The following is a 19830-nucleotide window of genomic DNA, read 5'->3' on the forward strand; positions in this document are numbered from 1 at the left end:
AATTAACAATGCCAAGATCCTCAAGCAAATTATTTAACAATTTATCAGCACCAAAAAGATTAGAATAAACAAATAACTTGTGTTTATCCAGAAGATTTTATGAAAAACCTTATAATAGAGTAACTGACTCTAACTTATCCCCTAGCAGCAACTTATATTTTGATTTTAACAAGTCTCTTTTCTTTATTATAATAATGGGCATGCTAATTTCATACCACCCAGTTCCGTATTGAAATACTGCGTGGGGCCAAGTCAGTTATCTACAGAATTTCTACGAAGTCAGCAGTAACCTCTTTATCAGAACTTTCTATTGATGTTACAGATAAATGCTATTAAATTAATGCTACAGATCTTCCTTCTGTTTTCCTGTTTGATTGGCACAGTATCAGGCACATTTCGTTCTGATTAATCAAACTTCTCTATCAACTAATTAATTACTCTGCACAGGATCAATGCTAGGCTGTTGGGCATACAATTATGTTTGTCATCCTAAATGCTACTATAAGATTATTTTTTTTATTGATGTGCTTCTGCAGTGTATTATCCAGTGTATTAACAATGACTGTACAGGGTACTTCTCTACTAATTCTATATCCAGCTCATTTGCAGAATACACACTGAGACATAAAGGAGAGCAGAATAGGATGCAGCATATGGCAAAGTGTTAGTTGGCAAGCGTCATGTTAATTCAATCGCTTTTTTTTTTCTCATTTTGAATTTTCATTTTGGTTTGTGGTACAGTTGTATTCTGCTTCAGATACTGTGAAGCCAGATAGGGAAGTAAAATGGAGTGATGCAATCCAAGACTGAGAACAAAGGGCATGAAAAAATGAGAAAATATTAATAGTATTGGTTATAACGGAGGGAGTCAACACCCAATATAGCCATTCGTACTAGGTGTTACTGAAACTCAGGAGTGAGGAGTTCCCAAGAAAGCCGATATAAGCACACCAAGTAGAAAAAGAATACAATAAATGCAAAATTTCACCCATATTTACTGCAATTTGATATTATTGGTATCCAAAGGGATCACAATCATACTTGATACCCCCAGTTTAAGGTAACAAGCTTTTATAGAGTCTTATGCTGCCTTTCTGTCTCCTGGCTGTCACAGCCTGTAGGTATTTTGAATTCTCTAGAAGTAAAGACCCAAAGCAAGTAAATAGTAATTTCAATGCCTGGATTATCATGCAATTGAAAATTGTTAGTTTTGTTACTCCTTTTTGTATCATTTGGTTGTTCTCGATTTTAATTCTAACCTAAACAGAAAGGCAGAGAACACACATGGTGTTAATGGTAAAGAGGGGGTAAAGAAGAGCAGCATGAGTCTATGGCCAGAATGTGGTTTGCTTACAGTGGTCCATCGTGTCCAATTGCAGGCACGGAGGGAATTTAGAAAGATGATACAAGAGAACAGCACATTCAGTTGTGAAGATATGGATTATTTTTCCAATTCTGCTGTGCAGCACTGAGCAAACAGCTTCTCCTTTTGCACCACTGCCTCTCCATTTGCACCACTCTCCATTTCTCTAGATAATTGAGATGAGGTTGCTTTCGCTTCTTAAGGAAATGAAGCTTGTGCAGCTTTCCTATTTGATCGTTTGTATGTGTTTCCACAACTTTTCAGCCTGTTGGCTAAATTTGTTCTCTTGGCCCTGCCTGCAAATACTAGTCTCAAAAGTCCTACAAATTTTGTGAAAACTGGCAGCTGAAGAAAGGAGCAAGGACCCTCATTCCCACTAAGTGAATGGTTGGCTATTTAAAGCCCAAAGAAAAAAGCCTTCTGGTGAATGCTGAGATTAATCAGCAACTGTGTACCAGCAAACTGATTAGCAACACAGCTAAGGACAAGCAACAGCTGCCCCTTACACAACAGGTAGGTTACATTAAAACTATCGAAAAGATAAAGGAATGGTGGGAGGAATGATGTGGGAACCAGGTGTGACTGTGATAAAGGGATACAGGACACAAGCCTGTAAAAAATCAGTTTGGTTCCACGCGTCAGGGCTCGTATAATCCCCCAGGATGGTGGGTGCCGCCCTGGGTACTGCTCTGCATTGACAAGGCGGCGGCGGAGCCAGCGTTACCTGAGGATGTGCCAGCAAAGCCTCGGGACACGGCTGCTGTCACTAAGGGGCGGAGTGACCGGCCTCTGCTTCCTCACATCAGTCGGCCCTTAAATAACATCCTTCAGTAAGGAACGAACACGAAGGTTGTTACTGAGGGGCGTTGCGGGTGGGGACCGCTGCACCGCGTACGTGGCTAACGAGAGCGGGGCAGACGGCCCGTGAGGGCGCACACCGGTACCTCCGCCGTCCCTAAAGCCTCTGCCAGCGGGTCCTGCCTCCTGCCTCCCGTTCCGCGCCGCGCTCCCCTCGCTCCGGCGAGGCCCAGCAGCCGTGGCCGGAGCCCGTTACCGGCGGGCGGTTGGGCCGGCTGCCCTCGGGCGAAGGCGGGCGAGTGGGTCCGAGGCGACGATTTCCTTCTGGCCCAGATCCCGTCGTGCAGGGCGAGCCCACGTTTCCCAGGCCAGGCCTGGAGGGGAAAGGATAAGAGAGAGAGTCACAGCGCCCCGGGCAAGGGGAGGGGGCCGCGGGAGGCCCGGCTGCCCGGGGCGGCGGGAGGCGGCAGGGCAGAACCGAGCAGAGCGGCGGGCCGGGCGCCCATCGCGGCGGCCGGGGAGGAGGTGCCTCCCGGGCACGGCACAGCCCAGCCCGCCCCCCAACACACCGCCCTCCCCGCCGCGGCGGCGGTTTGGGCCGGGCCGCCCCGAACCCGGAAGCGGGCGGCGGTTGGTGTCGGTGCGCGGCGTGCGGGGCCGGGCGCAGGATGCGAGGCGCCGCCGCCGCCCTGCCCCCCTGCCCGCTCGCAGCCAGCGCCCGAGGAGGAGGAGGAGCAGCGGGAGGAGCGGCAGCAGCAGTAGGAACCGCCGCCGCGGTAGCATGAGCGGGGCCGCGGCTAAGCAGTCCCCCGGCGCGGGGTCCGCCGTCGATCCCGCCGCCGCGGAGAAGGCGGCGGCTGGGGAGTCGGTGCCGGAGCCGCCGCCGCCGCTGCTGAGCGTGGACGTGACGGGGTTGGTGTCGCAGTTTGCGAGGAGCTTCGTGCTGATCTTCCCCGTGTATGTGCTGGGCTACCTGGGACTGAGCTTCAGCTGGGTCCTCATCGCCCTGTGCGGGCTCTTCTGGATCCGCCGGCACCGCGGCGGCAAGACCTCCCGCCTGGGCCGGGCGCTCGCCTTCCTGGAGGACGAGGAGGAGGCGGTGCGGCTCAGCGTCTCCTCCGCCGATCTGCCTGCCTGGGTGAGTGGCCAACACCCTTCGGCGCTTCCGAGCCGAGCCCGTCACCTCCCCGGGACCTGCCTGTCGCCCGCCCTCCTCCCCGGGCTGCGGGGGACGAGGCTGGCTGCAGGCCGGAGCGCCAGAGCCGGCCCGGCGGCGGGGAGGGGGGTGAGGAGGCGGCTTCTCCCGCGCCCCTGGGCTGCGTGTCCCGCTTTGCCAGCCCCTGTCGAGACTCGGCGTCCAGCGGCGTTGCCGCAGGCGGGCAGGCAGAGGGACCCTCCCTCCACCGGGGTGGCCTGTCCCCGCCGCGGCCACCTGGTCCCGTTAGCACCGGCGGCGGCCGCCCCTGCCGTGTGGTGACATCCCCATGGCGCTGCCCGGCAGCGCCGAACCCGTCACGGCCGGGGTTTCCCTCGCAGAAATAAACTTTACCTCAGGGTTAGGCTTATTTTCCCTTCAGGTGCCAGTGACACACACGTCTTGGGTGTAGTGAGGTCCCCACAGCGCAGATTTCACCACTTGGGCAAGAACCTTTTCTTCAAAAGTTGTGATTAGAGGCAGGCAAAGTTGGTGTCTTAACGGGTTTATGGTTTTCAGTAAAGCTTTACTTAGTAGGGAGTGACAGATGAGGTGGTGTTTCTGGCTGGTTTCAGGGCTGTGACATGAGGACTGGAGTAAAGGGGCTTTGGTGGCCGTGTCTGTGCATTGCCATGGTTGGTTTTAAAAGGCTTTATTCGAAAGTGGAGTTTTCATTTGAAAGTTTCAGGCTTTCTAATAAGTCTTCAGAACTACCGGGGGTTTTTTTTTGGTGTGTGGGTTTTTTGTGGGGTTTTTTTGTTTGTTTTTTTTTTTTGTTTTTTTTTTTTTTAGCTGAAACTCAGCTTCGAAGTTGAATAGTTTTTCTTTGTAATTTTAACTTTGGAGGCTTAACAATTTTTTTTAATCCGGCTGACAGCCAGCCAGCCGACAGCATCAGTGCTCAGCCAGGCCACCCTACGTCCTGCTCTGCCCGGTGATCTGCTGTGCAGAGGTTGTGGCTCTCTTGGTCTCCACACGTGAAGTCTTGAGGGTTTCTGCTAAGACTTTTCATGTAATTTCTTTACTCCTCAGTAATAGCCATCCACATCTCTGCTGGGTACTAGTGACCATGCATAGGGCAGTGTTGTGATGATAAGTATCCAAGTCTCTGTTTTCATGTGATCAAATCACTGTACCTGATGTCACCTGTCCAAGCTCTACTAAGGAACTTAGAGGAGTTCCAGACATCTGGACATAGTGTGTAGGTATGAAATAGGAGGCTTTTTTACTCCTGTTTTTTCGTATCTTTTACCCAAGTTCTAGTGGAAGATCGTGGTTAAAAACGGGGACAGTGTTTAAAAGAGATGAGGTGGTTTTACTGCTTGATGCCGAGGTGTGTCTTGAGTAACGTGGTGAATAGCTTTTATGTTCGCTCTACGTTGGTGTGGTTTTTTTTCCCTGTAATCATGCAGCCGTATAATGGAAGTGTTCTGATTTGATGCTTTTAAAATGAATTAACTGAAACTAGATTTGTTGTGGAGGGTTGTATATAGTAACTATCTGTTGGTAACTAAGGAGTAGATATTCAAGCTTAGTACTGTGTGTAAATTTTATTTTAAGTAACAATTTGTTTCCTGTGATAACATGGCAATTAATTCCTGTGTGGAGTTGTCCAAATAACTAAAGGTTTAGAAAGGGGCCTCTTGACTGAAGTCAGAGGCAAAAAATGATAGAGAGGAATGAGTGCTGGCTGCAAATGCCTGCATATCCTATGGTATTATGAGAAAGCAACTGATCAATATGCAGGGTTTCCCCAGAAGTGTGACCTTCTGATACAGCAGTTGGCAGGTGTATTGTAAATCACTCTTGGTTTTTTGTGGTTTTCTTTTTTTTATTATTTTTTTTTCTCTTTAATCATGTTCTTAAATTTTAAAGGTCTTGGTTCTTTCTTTTCTGATGACATATATGCTATATTCTGGAAATACCATGTTTCCAAATGTAGCTTCCAGATGAAATGCAATCTGGAAAACAGAAGTCTTCTGAGAACTGAAGGTCCACTTAAATCAAAAGTGGTCTTCAATGTCTGCTGTCATAGTCATTAGGCTTTATATGGGTCTTTTTGCTGTGTCGGTAATGTGTCTTGGAAAACTGCTGTTCCCCTTCCTTCTGCTTTATGTGTGTTGCCTTGGAGATTCACAGATTTCAATCATATTTCAAGTAAGAGCTACTGGATGGTATATGGAGCCTGACATCTCTTTAATAGGTATCAAGTTTATCCGTCTCAATATGAACTCCAAACTGGCGTATGATCCCTTGGTTTCTGGTCAAGGAAATAAGCTTTAAATTACTGGAGTAGGACAGTGCTGTGTTTTAAATATAGGAAATTTTTTTACTCTTCTGGGACTGAAACTGAAATGTAATAAACCATTTTTCAACTAAAATTATGTAACATCACAAACATTTATTTGACGTTTGGGATCTTTCTGGGCTCTTGATAGGAGAAGAACTTTAGCTGTGTATGTAAGGTCTGATCCTGTGTGCCCCCCCCCGGGCCCCCACCTTCGAATTGATTGCTGCTTTAGTGGTTCATGTTAAGTATTCAGTAATACTGCATTGAGTTATTTATTTTTAAGACAGTGGTTATTGCAGGAGAAGATTTTTTCTGCTGGCAATATGCTCGGTTACGATTTGAAAGTGATGCTGTTGTGCTATCACACTAGAGTTTGTAATGTTAATTATTAGTTTCCTAAATTAGATTTTACTTCTTCCGTGAGCAGGTGGTTATACAATAGGAATATTCTGTACTGTGAATGTAAAATGAATTAATTCAACGTGAATACAAGTTATGTTATTTAAAATGTCAACACTGAATTATTTAAAATATATGTATGTGCTAAAAAATACTTCGATTACTGTCTTCAAAGAATAAGATCTGTACTCATAGACTTGCTGACATGTAGTTATAGCTCTGCGGTGTGTTTGGAAGATGTCACTGATCATACAGGGTGGGAGGGAGCAGAGGTGGGTGCTTTTTCCAAGTCACTTAAAGCTAAGCAGCAGAATTTACAATGCAAAAGGTTTGGGTATCAAAATAGTGTTTAAATACTTTAAAGTTGACATTTCTCCTTTCTTAGCAACATTTTTATACACTAGATGTATTTTATACTGGCATGAATGTAATTAAGATGCAAACATATATAAGGAAAGTAGCAATTTACGTATCACTACTTAGAGGATAGAAGGTAGGAAACCAGGATTCTTAATTTTTAAAGGCCAGGTGTCATGTTGCCTATTATTTTCAAAACAGTAATGGAATTTCAGAATCTAGGTGGTATAGCAAATTTTTTCTCAGGACAACCAAAAGAGCTAATTAATTCTGCCACTGTAGGGGGTTTTGGTTGCTTAATGTGACTCATATAACATGCCAACATATCATGTTTGATATCTTTTTTGAAAAGTGAAACTTTGACTTCTGTTTTCTTCAACATACAGATAAGAAGCCATGCTGAAATTTTTCCTCCAGATTAATTGTAAATTTGGCCTGGTACCAGGAGCTGTATTTGTGTGCAGTCTGTCAGCAATCAGCAGGGGACCAAAATAGGAACAAATCTTAGTGTTTTTAAATAATTGATAGCGAAAACAGATTTAGACAGTTTTCTTCATCTCTCTAACCATGTTTTATACAGAAACTGAAATTCTGTATGTTATTGTAGTAAAAGTAATGCCATATTAAAACATTAATTACAAGTCTGATGTAGCATTTTGGGTCCTACAGACTCACTTGAGTTTCTGCCCTAGTTTGGAGTCACTTTTAGGGTTTTGTTTTCTCATCTACTTTAGGTTAAAGGAACCTAAATAGGCAGTGTCACCTTTTTAATTAAACTGATTTACTGTCCTATTGTAAAGAAGTCTGGTAGATCTTTCTCTTGGGAAGCTGTGTGAAATTCAGACTGTATGGCAGACTGTGAGTATTATGAATTACCATTAAACTGCTATACTACTGCTACACCTATAGGGAGGAGATAATGTCAGCATCTACCATTTTCACTAGATTTATAGCTACAATAATCATAGAATCATAGAATGGTTAGAGTTGGAAGGGACCTTCAATTATCAACCCATGTTTTGTTGAACGTTTTTGCAGTGGTGATGTTCAGTAAAGCGTTACTTCAATGGCGGTTGCATATTTCGTAGTTGAATGTTGTGTTGAATGTTGAACAAACTGCTAGTGTTTAAGGGATGAGGAGCCATTCTGGGTAAAAGCAGACTTCAGAACATGTCTGAAAAAGGAAATTGTGTTTTATAACTGTGAAATTTTTGTATTTAGTTTCATGTGTTAGAATAGAATATGCATACGTACTTCCCTCCTCCCCCAAGTCCGATGAGTTTCTTGTCAAATACTCCAATTATATGGTTAAAGCAACGAAGACGTGGGTTTTTCTGGTGTTGGGAAGGCAGACCCAGTGCTGTGGGAGAAAAATGGTTAGGTAGCCCTAACTGCAGAGTCATGTCCTGTACTGAGTGACATCTGCAGAGAAGGTTGAGGTGGTTACGCACTTATGTGTATTTGATGTGAAGATTTCTTGATGTAGAATCAAGCTTGCTAACTGGATCTTAGATTGATAGTTCAGGACAGGAATCTCCAAATAATTTCTCCAAATAATTCTTGCTAATGGTTAAGGATGTACTCATTAAACCTGATAAACAAGTGGACTTCTGCAATACAATGTCAGTTTTTGATTGCCATAGAACAAAAAGATCTTCCTCTTCTAATTATACCTTTGGCTCGTGCTGTTGTTACTGTAGCTGTAGGAATTGTAGCTGGGTTTTTATACAATATGCTATGAAAAGGAAGACTGTGAGGCATTGTGACACATTCTTCTGCTCCTTTCTCCAAATGCTAGTTGAGCATGTTAGATCGAATTTACGGATGTGTGATTTATAAGAAAAATTACTCCCATGTATGGCTACTTAATGCTAAGCTTGATCTAATCAGTTTATATGGTTAGTTCTGCAGATGGCCACGTACTCCAGGCTGCCAGCCTGCATCTGGAAAGTGTGAAGGGGTGTGAGTAAGAATAGAATAATAACTTGTGAGTACTTAACAACTGAAGTCCATGTCCTTCTTCAGCCTGATTGTTTTCTTGCAAAACTGTCTTCTGATCTGGGTGCCTTATAGTATATGTATACATACATACCTGTATTGTGGGTTGTGTGATTTTTTTTTTTTTTTAGTTTTTTTTTTTTTAGTTTTTAAAGAAGTTGTTTAATTTGGTTCAGTATTACTTCTTGTAGTCAAGAAGGTAACCTGGGTGACTTTCTAAGAATATCCCATAGTTCAAGGACACATGAATGATGGTTTTAGGAATGGAGAAGCAGAGAAAAAAGGGCATTTATGTTGGACAATTGATCATATCTTCCTGTTTCTCAAATAAAGTCTTCAAGTTTAATGTGTTAAAACTATGCTGAGATGATGTCTGTCACATAACACATCCTCTCATGTAGTAATGTGGTAAGCGTCACTATGTGATTCATTCGTAAAGATCCTTTTCCAGAATATTTATGGTAGAAAGCCACGTGATGAACTGATGTTTATAAACATTTTATCAAACTACTGAAGAAAAATATTAACCTGGCAGTATTAGTATGCTCCTTGAACTGTTTTTATGTGCCACAGGCCTTCTAAATATGTATGTATAATACATTCTTTTTTCGTATAAAAAATTGATATTACATAACAGTTATTACTGACTTTTGGGACTACTGCTAATGTGTTCTTTAAATGTACTCTTTCTCTGAATAACTAAGATGTGTTAAGATGCGTACCAGTTTGGTGTCTTTTTTTTTATTTTAAATTTGCGTTTTAGTATGCTAGTGATGTTTCCATGCCTAAATAGTTTTGCATATAAGGGCTGGCTCAGCTTTAGCCATATTTGAAAATGTGGGAGTCCTAAAGATCCTATCAGTAAAGACTGAGGTTTTGTGGAAGAAAAAAAGTCTAGAGTAGCAGTTGACCTTTTCTTCCTCTTCTATGAGGCACATCACAGAGTGTGGTTGGATAAGAATTCTAAGACTTTTTTTTTTCTTGGCACATGAGAGCCTGCTGGAAAATAGGAATATGAATCAGGGTTATTGTCAAAACATTTTCATTGTAGTTTTTAGTAGTGAAAGCCTGTTCTGGAAATTTTAAGTATTCAAAAAAATTCTTTGGTGTCCTGTTCTTGTTTTTTAAAATTAAAGAAGAGGCAGCACTTTGTTTCTGGTAAGATAAAAATCTTTGACTTAAACTGCGATATAAATCAAATTATTTATCTCCCATTTATCAAATCATCGCCAATTATAGTACTGAAATGGTTCTTCAGTTGCTGAAATTGCCTTTAGCATCGCTTCTTTTGAGCTTTGCAACGATTTTGTGCTGACCATGTGCCTGTACTGAATCTGAGGTGTGAGTTTGAGGAAGCTGTTTTTAAAATTTACTTTAAAATATGAAGTCTTAAAAGAATGCTAACTTTTAAATATCCTCTGTAGTGTCTGAAACCAGTTTGTCAGAGCCTTTTAGTAGTATATCAGATACTGAAAGCAGCAGTTCATGATTATAAATTAACCTATGCCATTGATTTGGTATGTTTCAACATGTAGATACAAGGGAATCAATAAAAGAGTATGATCCTTCTGTAAGGATTACAGAAATAAGAGATTTTATATGAGACACTGGCAGTTTAGATACAGTGTTTTTTTTGACCTGTGAAGTGTCATCTTGCTCTTTGTTTTACCTTGTTGTTGGATAATCTAAACTTCCTTAGGAAAAGTTAGTATCAGATTTAGTTTATAACAGACACCCCACCAGCAGCTTTGGAGCTTTTCTGTAGCCTAGCAGAGGCCAGCTTCTAAGTTTTACGTATGAAGCTTGACAGGCCAGCAGAACTTCAAATGTAGCATATGTAGAGTTGCTTTTGCATGTTCAGGGGCAAAGGCGAAAATTAAATCCTTATCTTTGGGTGGTGTTTGTGAACACTTAATGAAAATAAAGGGAAATACACAGAGATGGATTATTCAACATAGAGTTGAATGTGAATAAGAACAATGAGAAAACAGTACTTTGATAAGAAGATGGGAGAGTGTTTTCATTTTAAATGACTGAATTAAGTAAATTATGAAACAACTATTTCGGGAGGTCTGGCATTTTATCAGTTGTATAACTTATGGATCATATGGCACTTTGATATTTATGGGTAAGATTTGTTTCAGGTGAAGGACGAGAAAGTTTAGAAGGAAAATGTTGGATGGGGAATAAGACGAAAGAATCAAATCAAGAATTTGCTAAATGTGTGAAATGGTAGAAGGCAGTTACCAGCTTCATGTGTTTACAGAGTGTAGTTGTCCAAGATGGCATGAACTGACCCAGGACTCTTCTTCAGTCCCATCTCTAATGTACTAAATGTTTTTCTCATTCCGCAGTAAAAGAAAGAAGGGATCTGGATAGTGCTTAATACCTTCTTTGAGGAAGCCTTGGCTTCTCACAGGATGAGACTAGTTCTGTTGGGGCAAGCAGGGAAAGATGATAGTTTAATCAAAGGGGTGTGTGTGTATTTTTGGAAAATAAAGAGCCAACCTAAATTGGTTTTCTTTCTGGCACTTGCCACCTTCTCGGTGTTTTATTTCACAGATGTTGTTCCTTTTATTATGTTTTCAATGTAAATTTTATGACTTTTCTTAGCTAGTGGTCAAAGAGTAAGTCACAAAATGGATCATTGTCAGGCCTGGAAAGTGAGGTTGTACAAACTTGCCACATCAGCTAATGGAGTAACTGACAGCAATACTTCTCCATTGATTAGAAATTAGTCCAGATTAAACTTCTTTCATAAGGAAGTTTCATTACAAAAGTGAGGTTCAAGAATCCTGATTCTGGGGGCATGTGTTCAACAAGTAGGCTGGCCTTGCTGCGTCCATTCCATTTACCTCAGCTACTCAAGATACTTTGTTTTGATCTCTCGTTCCTTAACGTAGTTCTGTATTTCTCTTGAGTCTCCATCTTTACCTCAGGTTTCAGGTGAGGAGTGCTGTGGCGTGTTCTCTTGAATCCCATTGATGTGGTGCATGAGAGGGGGAGGAAGAGAGGTGCTTCTCAGCCTTCTTGCAGAGTCATTTAATCCCCGTCCCCAATAACTTCTACCAAGCTTCACGTACCAGTCTCTGTTAGACTGGTGGAGTTCTTATTTTCTTTGCTGTTTAAATGGTGCAGCCTTTTGTTTTGTTCTCTCTATGTGCTTCCTGTGATATTGTTAAAAGTTAGAGGAGCAGCAAGAATTTTAAAACTTCTTCCTACTAACAGTTCCTTATTTATGAGAATATGCATAAACAGCATCCCTAAATTTTATTTGTAGGCTTCGTAGGCTTTTCTCTGCATTCAGATATGCTTATTGCAGGGAGTTTAATAGTTAAAGAGAATGATTCTGCAGTTTCAAAACAAAGTGAATGTGCGCTCCTGACAAAAAGGTTTTTTCTGCATCCAGTTGCATTTTCCCACTGCGTTTTGTGCCAGCATTAGAATTTACTTGGCTGCCTAATTCTAAGCTTTTTGCCAGGTTTAGTGTTCAGCTGGATCAGTTCCTTGAGTCAGTTTACTGTGCAACCACACAAGTTCTAGTGCCTACAAAAAGGAGGTTATGGAAGCCTCTGGTCAGGTTTACAGTGAAATGGAAGAATAGCCGGCATAAAGAGGACCTTCTTAGAAAGAAGTGACAAATAACACTGCGGAGGTGTCTTTGTGAGGAAGCAAAGTTTGGTCTTGTTGCACATCCAAGTTTTTTTTTTATAACATTTCAACGGACCTGTTAATATACTTAATCATCACATATAAGCTCTCAGTACTTCGATGCAACTTAAAAGTTGGCTCTGTTTTTAGTGTGTGCTCCAGAGGTCCCTTCCAACCTGAATTATTCTATCATTTCTGTTTTTGTTTTAAGCTGTCATTTAAATTAGCTTTCAGTCTGCAGCTGTGGCTTACAAACAGTAAGAAACTTTTTCTGCATAAAATACCAGTATTTGCTTAACTATTAAGTGTACTAGAAAAAAAAATTAAAATTGATGGCTATCTTTAGAGGTGTTTTGTGAGAAGTAGTGAGACTTTTTAAGTAACTCAGAAGCCTGTCAGCTAAATAGCTAGTATTAAAATTCTGTGCAGCAAATTGCTAAAACATACACTTTTTCAAATGGAACTCCTGTTATATAAATAACCTTTGGAAGATGAACACTGCCATATAATGAGTCATTGCACAAAGTTTTGTCTGCTGCACTCTGATGCAACTACAAAATTCTCCTTAGGAGTTGAAAATTTGAAATAGGCTAACGGTTTTCAGCTGAAGCAGTCTAGAATTAGGTACCATGAAGTTGTTGCTAGAAATACGAAACTAGTTTTACTTGGCTGAAAATAACTGTCATATGACAGACAAGCATTACATTGTCATTTGACAGTCCTTATCATATAGCAGCATGGGTCAAGTTTACATTAGTTCAAATTGCAAGCACTTACACCTAAGAGACTTATATTTACAATGTAAATTGGCATACCTTTTTGCATCTGTTTTAATGAAGACTTTAATTGAGAGAGTCTAGTACAAACTTTAGCACTGTTTTTTTTCATAACCTTTGTTTGCATTCCTTCGGTCAGATTCTGGCTCATGAATTATCCAAACTCGCTGAAATAGTTTCCCTTGGGAAGATTTTGAAAGATGTAACATCAAATGCAAAATTAAATGTGTTTACAATCCATTGTTTTGTATTCCATCACTGTCTACCTTAAGGAAGCTGGGAAGAAAGAGGGCAAATTTCTAAAAATGCTGTGTCTTCCTGTTTCATTTTCCAAATTGACTACAAGATATATTGAAGCATGAAGGTAGCTGTAAAACTGTAATTGTTCCAGTTTGAATTAGCTGTGCAGTATTATGATCCGGACTTGTCCTCTTAAAGTTTGTGAGTGTTCATTTTTAAAATAGAATACTAAAAAAAAAAGTAAAAATGGGTTGTGGGGAGGAAAACACTGTGTGGGGAATTCAAATGGAACTTACCAGCTCAGGAAGCTCATAGTTCACTTTATATTTAAGCATTATTGAGAAAGTTGGGTCTGTATACATGTTTCAAGCAGACTATTAATGTAATGAATTTATGATACTTCAAATAAGGAAATGACTTGTCTTAATTTGTTAATATTTCCTAGTACAGTAAGCTTGCTGGTCCAGAACTTTGAAAAATTGTAATTTGTATTGAGGCAAGTCTCTTCCCTCGTCCCCCAGTCTGTTGATTCATCTTGTTAATTGTTGAACTACAATGCTAAATTCTCTTACATGTGTGGCTAGGAAGTTGTCTTAGTCTAGTAATCCATTTCATGATGCAGACTAAATTTATATTTTGAAATGCTGTGTTCCTCACCCAATGACTTTCTCCTAAAATACTTGAACTAGAAAAAGAATGCTTTTCCATCCACCCACCCTCTGCCAGTTAAATGTCAAATAGCAGCCAGGAAATGATAAGAGTGTGTTTCATGGGGGGAACAAAAAAACCCAGTGTTCAGTCGTTTGACTTGTATGTGCTATAAGAACATTCAGTAGTGATTGATATATTAGTTTAAATTGCAGTAATTTCTTGTTATCTATTTGTTCATGGTAGTCTTTATTTTTGTTTATATTTTAGGGAAAATATTCGCGCTTTTGAAAGTGGTGGTGGTTGGGTTTTTTGTTGTTGTTTGGTATTTTTTTCTTTTTAGAGTGTGTTAGGTATGAGTACTGTGTTGATGTGAATGTGCCTAAACTGTCCATGTTCCTTTGATAAAATCAGTTTTCTTATTTCTGTCTTGTACATGTAAGTCTTTACAATGGGTATTTTCTACTGAATTTGGCTATGTATAAAGCTTTTTAAAAAGTTGCATATAATATGTGCTTATGTTGTTTACAGGTCTTAACATAGATGTATGATAACAGAAAACATATTTGCCAACAATTGTGGTTTTTTTTCAGTTCCTTTGTGTTTTGAAAGTTTTGCAGTTATAGGCTTAAGTTTCTTTCTTGTATGTGTCTTACCTTTCATTCTCTAAACTGAATAAAAATGTTAGCAATCTGTTCACTTTGTTACTTTGATTTACTAAAAAAAACCCAATGAAATTTGGGGCTTTTTTTTTTTCACTTTAGTTCTTTAGAGTAATCTGTTACACACAGTCATAGTGACAGCCTGAAAATAGGTTTGATTTGGCAATCACTTAAAAAAAATTAAAATCAATTTATCATATAAGAATACAAACTCTAATTTTACTATATGAGAAATGAGGAACTACAGAAATGTTCTTTTAAAACAGTAATCCAGGGTAAAGTAATTTGTTCTAACACAGCTATGTTGTTATTGCTGTACCTACTTCCTTTATACTGAATTTCTTGGTTTTCTGGCACAGCTAGGAAGAAAGTCTGTTGTAACGCCATACTTCTGACAAAGCTGTCAGTGGAAGTACAAGTGTATATACCTGAAACTAGGTATTTTTCCTTATTTTTTGCCTTATTTTTTTGCTAGTGCTTAAGCCTCTGTTGGGTTTGGGGAGAGTTTGCACAGTGTTGCTCTGGATATTACACCTGAGTGGTAGGCATTTGTAGTTGGCAGTTCTTGTTTGGGGATAAGTGAAGGCAGGACTATTAAGGCCTAACTGACAATTGAAGATGTTCAAACGTTTATATGGAAGATAGGTAATAGGAAAAAACTCTATGGGATACCAGGACAGTCTGTGTTGGTTCTGGCTGAAGACATCCAAACTTGCATCTTCACTTCAAGTCAGCTTGCTATTTGGGATATAGAATATTTGGCAGAAACTTTAAAAAAAAGTTTTACAAAATAAGGAGTGGAGGCATTTGTGCTGGAAGTGAAACTGGTAAAGGGATGGAAGTGATTGTAGTTTTTACTTACAGTTGCTTTAAAGCATTTATCCTTGACTGTAATAACATTGATTTACATCTGTGTCCTCAGAGCATGAGCTGAAAAAACTGTAGAATATCATTTAAGCTTCAATTTATTGAGCAGCAATAGGAATGTATCCATTTGCCAGAGAGAGGAGATTAGTTCATCAGTGTTCCTAAAATTAATGAGTTTTAAGCTCTGACATATCACTTTGGAATTTCCTCTACTGTAAAGTTATGATTCTTGATTCCCATGCAACACCTAAGCTTCTAGTTTAGGTGTAACCTATAAGAAATTACAAGGTCATTTGCTTTCTTGCTTGAGACTTGCAGTGCTTGGGGAAATGTTTTTTCTTTTTGTCAACCCTGGTTGTTTTGCGGGTTTTCATTTGTCCTGGTTTCTTCCTCCAGCAATCAAAGTGATGAACTCCAGCTCTGGTTTCTGCTGCTGTGATTGTTTGCATTGCCGGGCACATGGAAATAACATTCCTGTCTGTCACACTCTAGCGAAGAACGCAATGTATAAGTAAAGCTGTTACATTGTGATCTCCCGCTGAGTAAGTGAAATGGAAAAAACCTCTGATTTGGAGCAGCTCAGATTAGTCAGTGACCTGGGATTTGTGATGTCACTATTTTAACAAGAAGTAACTATATGAGCTCCTGAGGATAAGAGGGAACACTGAGAACGAGACACTGAAATGGGTATCCCAAAGGCTGTTTTAATTTTTTCCGGCATAGTTTACAAGTTACTTTTAATTGCAGACATTTCCATAGGCAAATAGATCTTCAACTATTTAGTTTAAACAAAAGTCTTCAATTTATTTTATTTTTTAAAAAGAGTGTCATAGGTGAAAGTTAAGCTTGTTGACTACTTAATGTCCTAACGGTTTTTCAAATACATTGAGCAGAGTCAGGACTGTATCCCATGCAGCAAATCATACATGGCAAGAAGAATGGTGGACTTGATTTCAACATCCCTTTGATACTGAAAAGAAATAAAATCCTTGCTTTTTTTCTTTGGAGGCTAGTTGTACATGGAAAAGCCTTTATCAAGTTCTTGAAAATACTTTTTTCAGCTGGAATGACATAGTTGCAAATTAACTGCTATTTATGCAGATCTCTGAAAATAACTATGGCATTTTATTCAGGGGGGATTGATTTAATTTTAACTGTCATCACTGCATTCTTCTAAACTCAAGTTGTCTTTTGCAAGAAAGCTATTACATGTGATTAAGAGCTGCGTACAGATTGTAGACTGCTGAAAATATCTCTTAGCTTTACTGGGCTGGGATTCAGGCCTAGAACAACACGATCAACAGGAAAAGCCATAAAAATCTATTGCCAATTAGCACACTCAATGAAGTTCGCTGTAGCGAACTGCAATGTAGATTCATCCTATTGAACTTGGGCGCCCCGTTTCAGAGATGTCTCTTTCTGCCATCTGTCTTTAGTTAGTGGGAAGGGGATGAGCTGCATTTTTTGCAGGAGGTCCCTTTTCTCTGTATAATAAGAATCTGGAGTAATGAGGTCACAACTTCACCGCTACTTTTTATGTGCCTAAATTTAGCAAGGAATAATGTGGGCCACAGCTGTTAGATTTTAATTAATACGTGTAGTAAATATTCTGTTGTAGAACTTCTAAAAGAAATTATTAGCAGTCTGCAGCAGCATCTGCTGTAAAATCTGCTGAGAGTTTAGGAGTGAACAGTGATACTTGACTGCATATATTACTCCCTGCACGTGTACAAACATTCAAGAGAAGTGCAGGCTAAGGAAGGTTCTGCTTAGGAGCAGTCAAATAAAGTGTCATAGTTACTGTGGCATTACCATGGGCAAGATTTCTTGAAGGTAGATGTTAGGGAACTGGGTGTTTGATTATTTGTAGTTCAGGCAGTTGTTTTTAATTGACAGAAATTTATTTCCACTCACAGAATTAATATTCGGTTTATTTCCACTTAGAGCTGGAATGTGCTGACCCTAAATTCAGACATACAAGTCCGAATTTATTTGAGATCTTCTTTATGAGCAATACAGGCATCTCCAGAGGACTCTATCTGATCATAGGAGAAATGTTTCAAGGTGTCAGATGATTCTCCAGTGGTCCTTATTTCTCTCTATTAATGATACAGCAGGTATAGAGTGACTAGATTGTTCTTGGATATGTAAAAGATAAAATTTTGAAAATCAGAGAATAATTCAGCAATTGCAGTTGCCCACTGTTCATTCACCAATATTTGAATCTTTAAAATGTAAACCTTTGAAATTGCTGTGAAGCCATATATAGGTAAAAAGGGTTGCTGACATGTAAGAAAAGTCTTCCTTTTGTTGTAAACTGCAACCAGGATCTGATTATCTCTGTTCCAGCTATACACTATGCAAGTATCCAGAGTGGGACAGTAGGTGTGGATTAAAATGCAGAAGTGGTGAGCTTAAGTATCAGTTATAAGCAACTCATTCTTTAAAGAGTTTGTGTGCTTAATGTTATGATTCAATTGTAGGCAGTATGTTCATAAAGTGACTTACTACTGCTGTCATTCATTAATGTAGTATTGATTTATGATGGCTATTTTTACTGCTAAATTGGGAAGAATATAGACCGTTTGTAACGGTTGAATTTAGGGTAAAGAATATTCAGGAGATCCCTGAGTGCTTTGGTTATCTTCAACATTCATGATAATCAGTAATATGAGAGAAGAGGTGGCAGCTCTGTGCTGCATTTATATAAGGAAAAAGGTATCCAGCTCTTCTTCACTCTTGCTGCCTCTTCATCCTGTCTTTCAAACACCCAACAATTCCAGCAATCTAACACTGGAACATTCCTCCTTTGCATCTAAGAAAATATCTAATTGTAATCACTCAGCTACTTGCTACCCATTATTTGTTTGAAGGGCAGTAACTGCCTTTATACGATAATATAATTTCAGTTGAGGGTAAACATCTTCATGCACGCACTTGCTGAGCGTAAGCAATGGTTGTGTGCATAGAAACAAATTTTTGTGGTTCAGGTCAGCAACTACACACACTTGATTGGGCATGCTACCCGGAAATAAATTGATGGCATTATTGAAAATCTTTGCTACGTACTCAAGATGGTGGTTTTTCTACAGTTTACTTTCCACAGAAGGGCTGGTTTTGTAACTGCTTATGTAAAAACTACAGTATATTCTTTCAAAAAATATAGGAACTCTTCACTTATTTTATTTGCTTATGTGTAGAGAGTTTGCATTAAAAGCAGAGAAATTAATGGAGTACCATTTAAAACATACATTGCCGAACATTGAACTCCTCAAACATCAGGGGAAGGCATATTCTTTAGTTTTCCAGTATTGTTTTAAAAATAGCCTAGCCTAGAAAGAGGATTTATGTTTTTTAGAGTTTGTGATCACTTTCCCTGTTTTTTAGAATGGAAAAACTCTTTAACAGAGGCTGGAGAATGTTTTGATGCAGAGCACTGTAAGACAACTGTTTTGAAAGACGGTATCAGTGATGGTTTGCAGTCATAACATGAGAGAAAGTGTCTGTGTCTGCAGGAAGCTGGAATCACAGGGGATGTTTCCTGGAACCAGGGCCTGCAGGAATTTTGGTAGGATGAAGTGGAGCGTTGCAAGTTGACAACCGGGCTTTTTATTTCTGTTTAGTCACTTGTATTTTTGTATTTACTACTGATCTTTTAAAAGACGTCATCTTCTTGGAACCTGGTTACTAATTTAACAAACAAACAAAGTTAAATGTTGGTTTTAACTCTAGATTTCCTACTTAGAGCAGTATTTTTATTTTTCCCTTGTCTTTGTTAACTTGTAAAGACTTGCATGGATAGACAAGTGACAGAACAAATGTTGCTGTGTACACCAGTCAAACGACAAACAGGACTGTCAAATATCTAGGTGTGTTTTAATGAACATATTGCAACATGTATTCATGTGTTGGAGAAAAGGTACTGCATGCCCTTTGGTACCCATTTGCTTCAATTCCACTTGAGGGGCTTCGTCTTCCTTTTTGCTAAGCGTGGACTTTATTATGTTGCAAACTCAGAGGTGCCTGCCAGACAGTATTCATCTGTTTGTGGATGATGATAAATCTTGTAGTGCTGTGAATGGTGTATTTTGGCATTGAACTCACTTTCTGGTGAAAATTATTGTACAGTTGTAGAGAGACACTGCAAGCACGCTTTGTCCTCCTACTTGTTCTGTGTGTAGTCTAGAACAGCAACTTCTGTAAGTGTGAAATTCTGTTTATTTCAATTTTTTACTATTTTTAATGAAAGTTGAGTTCCTCAGTGTCAATTTTAAGTCTCAGTGCTGGGCTGTCAATCTATTTTTAATGTTGTATTTTTCTTAGGCACCATATCCACATACCAGGGCAAAATTTTATATGTTGTGTCCACCTGCTGAAGGATTCTTCCTTGGAGCCTACTGAATTCATGGGAGTTTGGCAGTTGACTTTACTTGGACCGGGATTTTACCCACTTTTCTAATTTCAGAATTAAAAAAACCAACAACAATAAGCTTTGCATTTATATATGAAAACCTATGTCTTCTGACCTTCCCACAATACTTTCCTGTTGGTGACTCTCTGACTGACAGAAAGTCTTGCAGGAGATT

At 39.8% G+C, this 19830-nt stretch overlaps 1 protein-coding gene across 1 annotated transcript in view; it reads left to right on the forward strand.

The window, feature by feature from the left end:
- The first annotated feature begins 2942 nt into the window (after positions 1–2942).
- Positions 2943–19830, forward strand: part of ESYT2 (extended synaptotagmin 2) — an 86097-nt gene continuing 69209 nt past the window's right edge. Inside the window, exon 1 of the mRNA XM_074157118.1 lies at positions 2943–3299. Coding sequence (XP_074013219.1) covers positions 2943–3299 — 357 coding nt within the window. The remainder of the gene's footprint in view (positions 3300–19830) is intronic.

The sequence above is a fragment of the Numenius arquata genome, chromosome 12 (genome assembly GCF_964106895.1).
Source record: "Numenius arquata chromosome 12, bNumArq3.hap1.1, whole genome shotgun sequence".
In the NCBI taxonomy this organism is placed as follows: Eukaryota; Metazoa; Chordata; class Aves; order Charadriiformes; family Scolopacidae; genus Numenius; species Numenius arquata.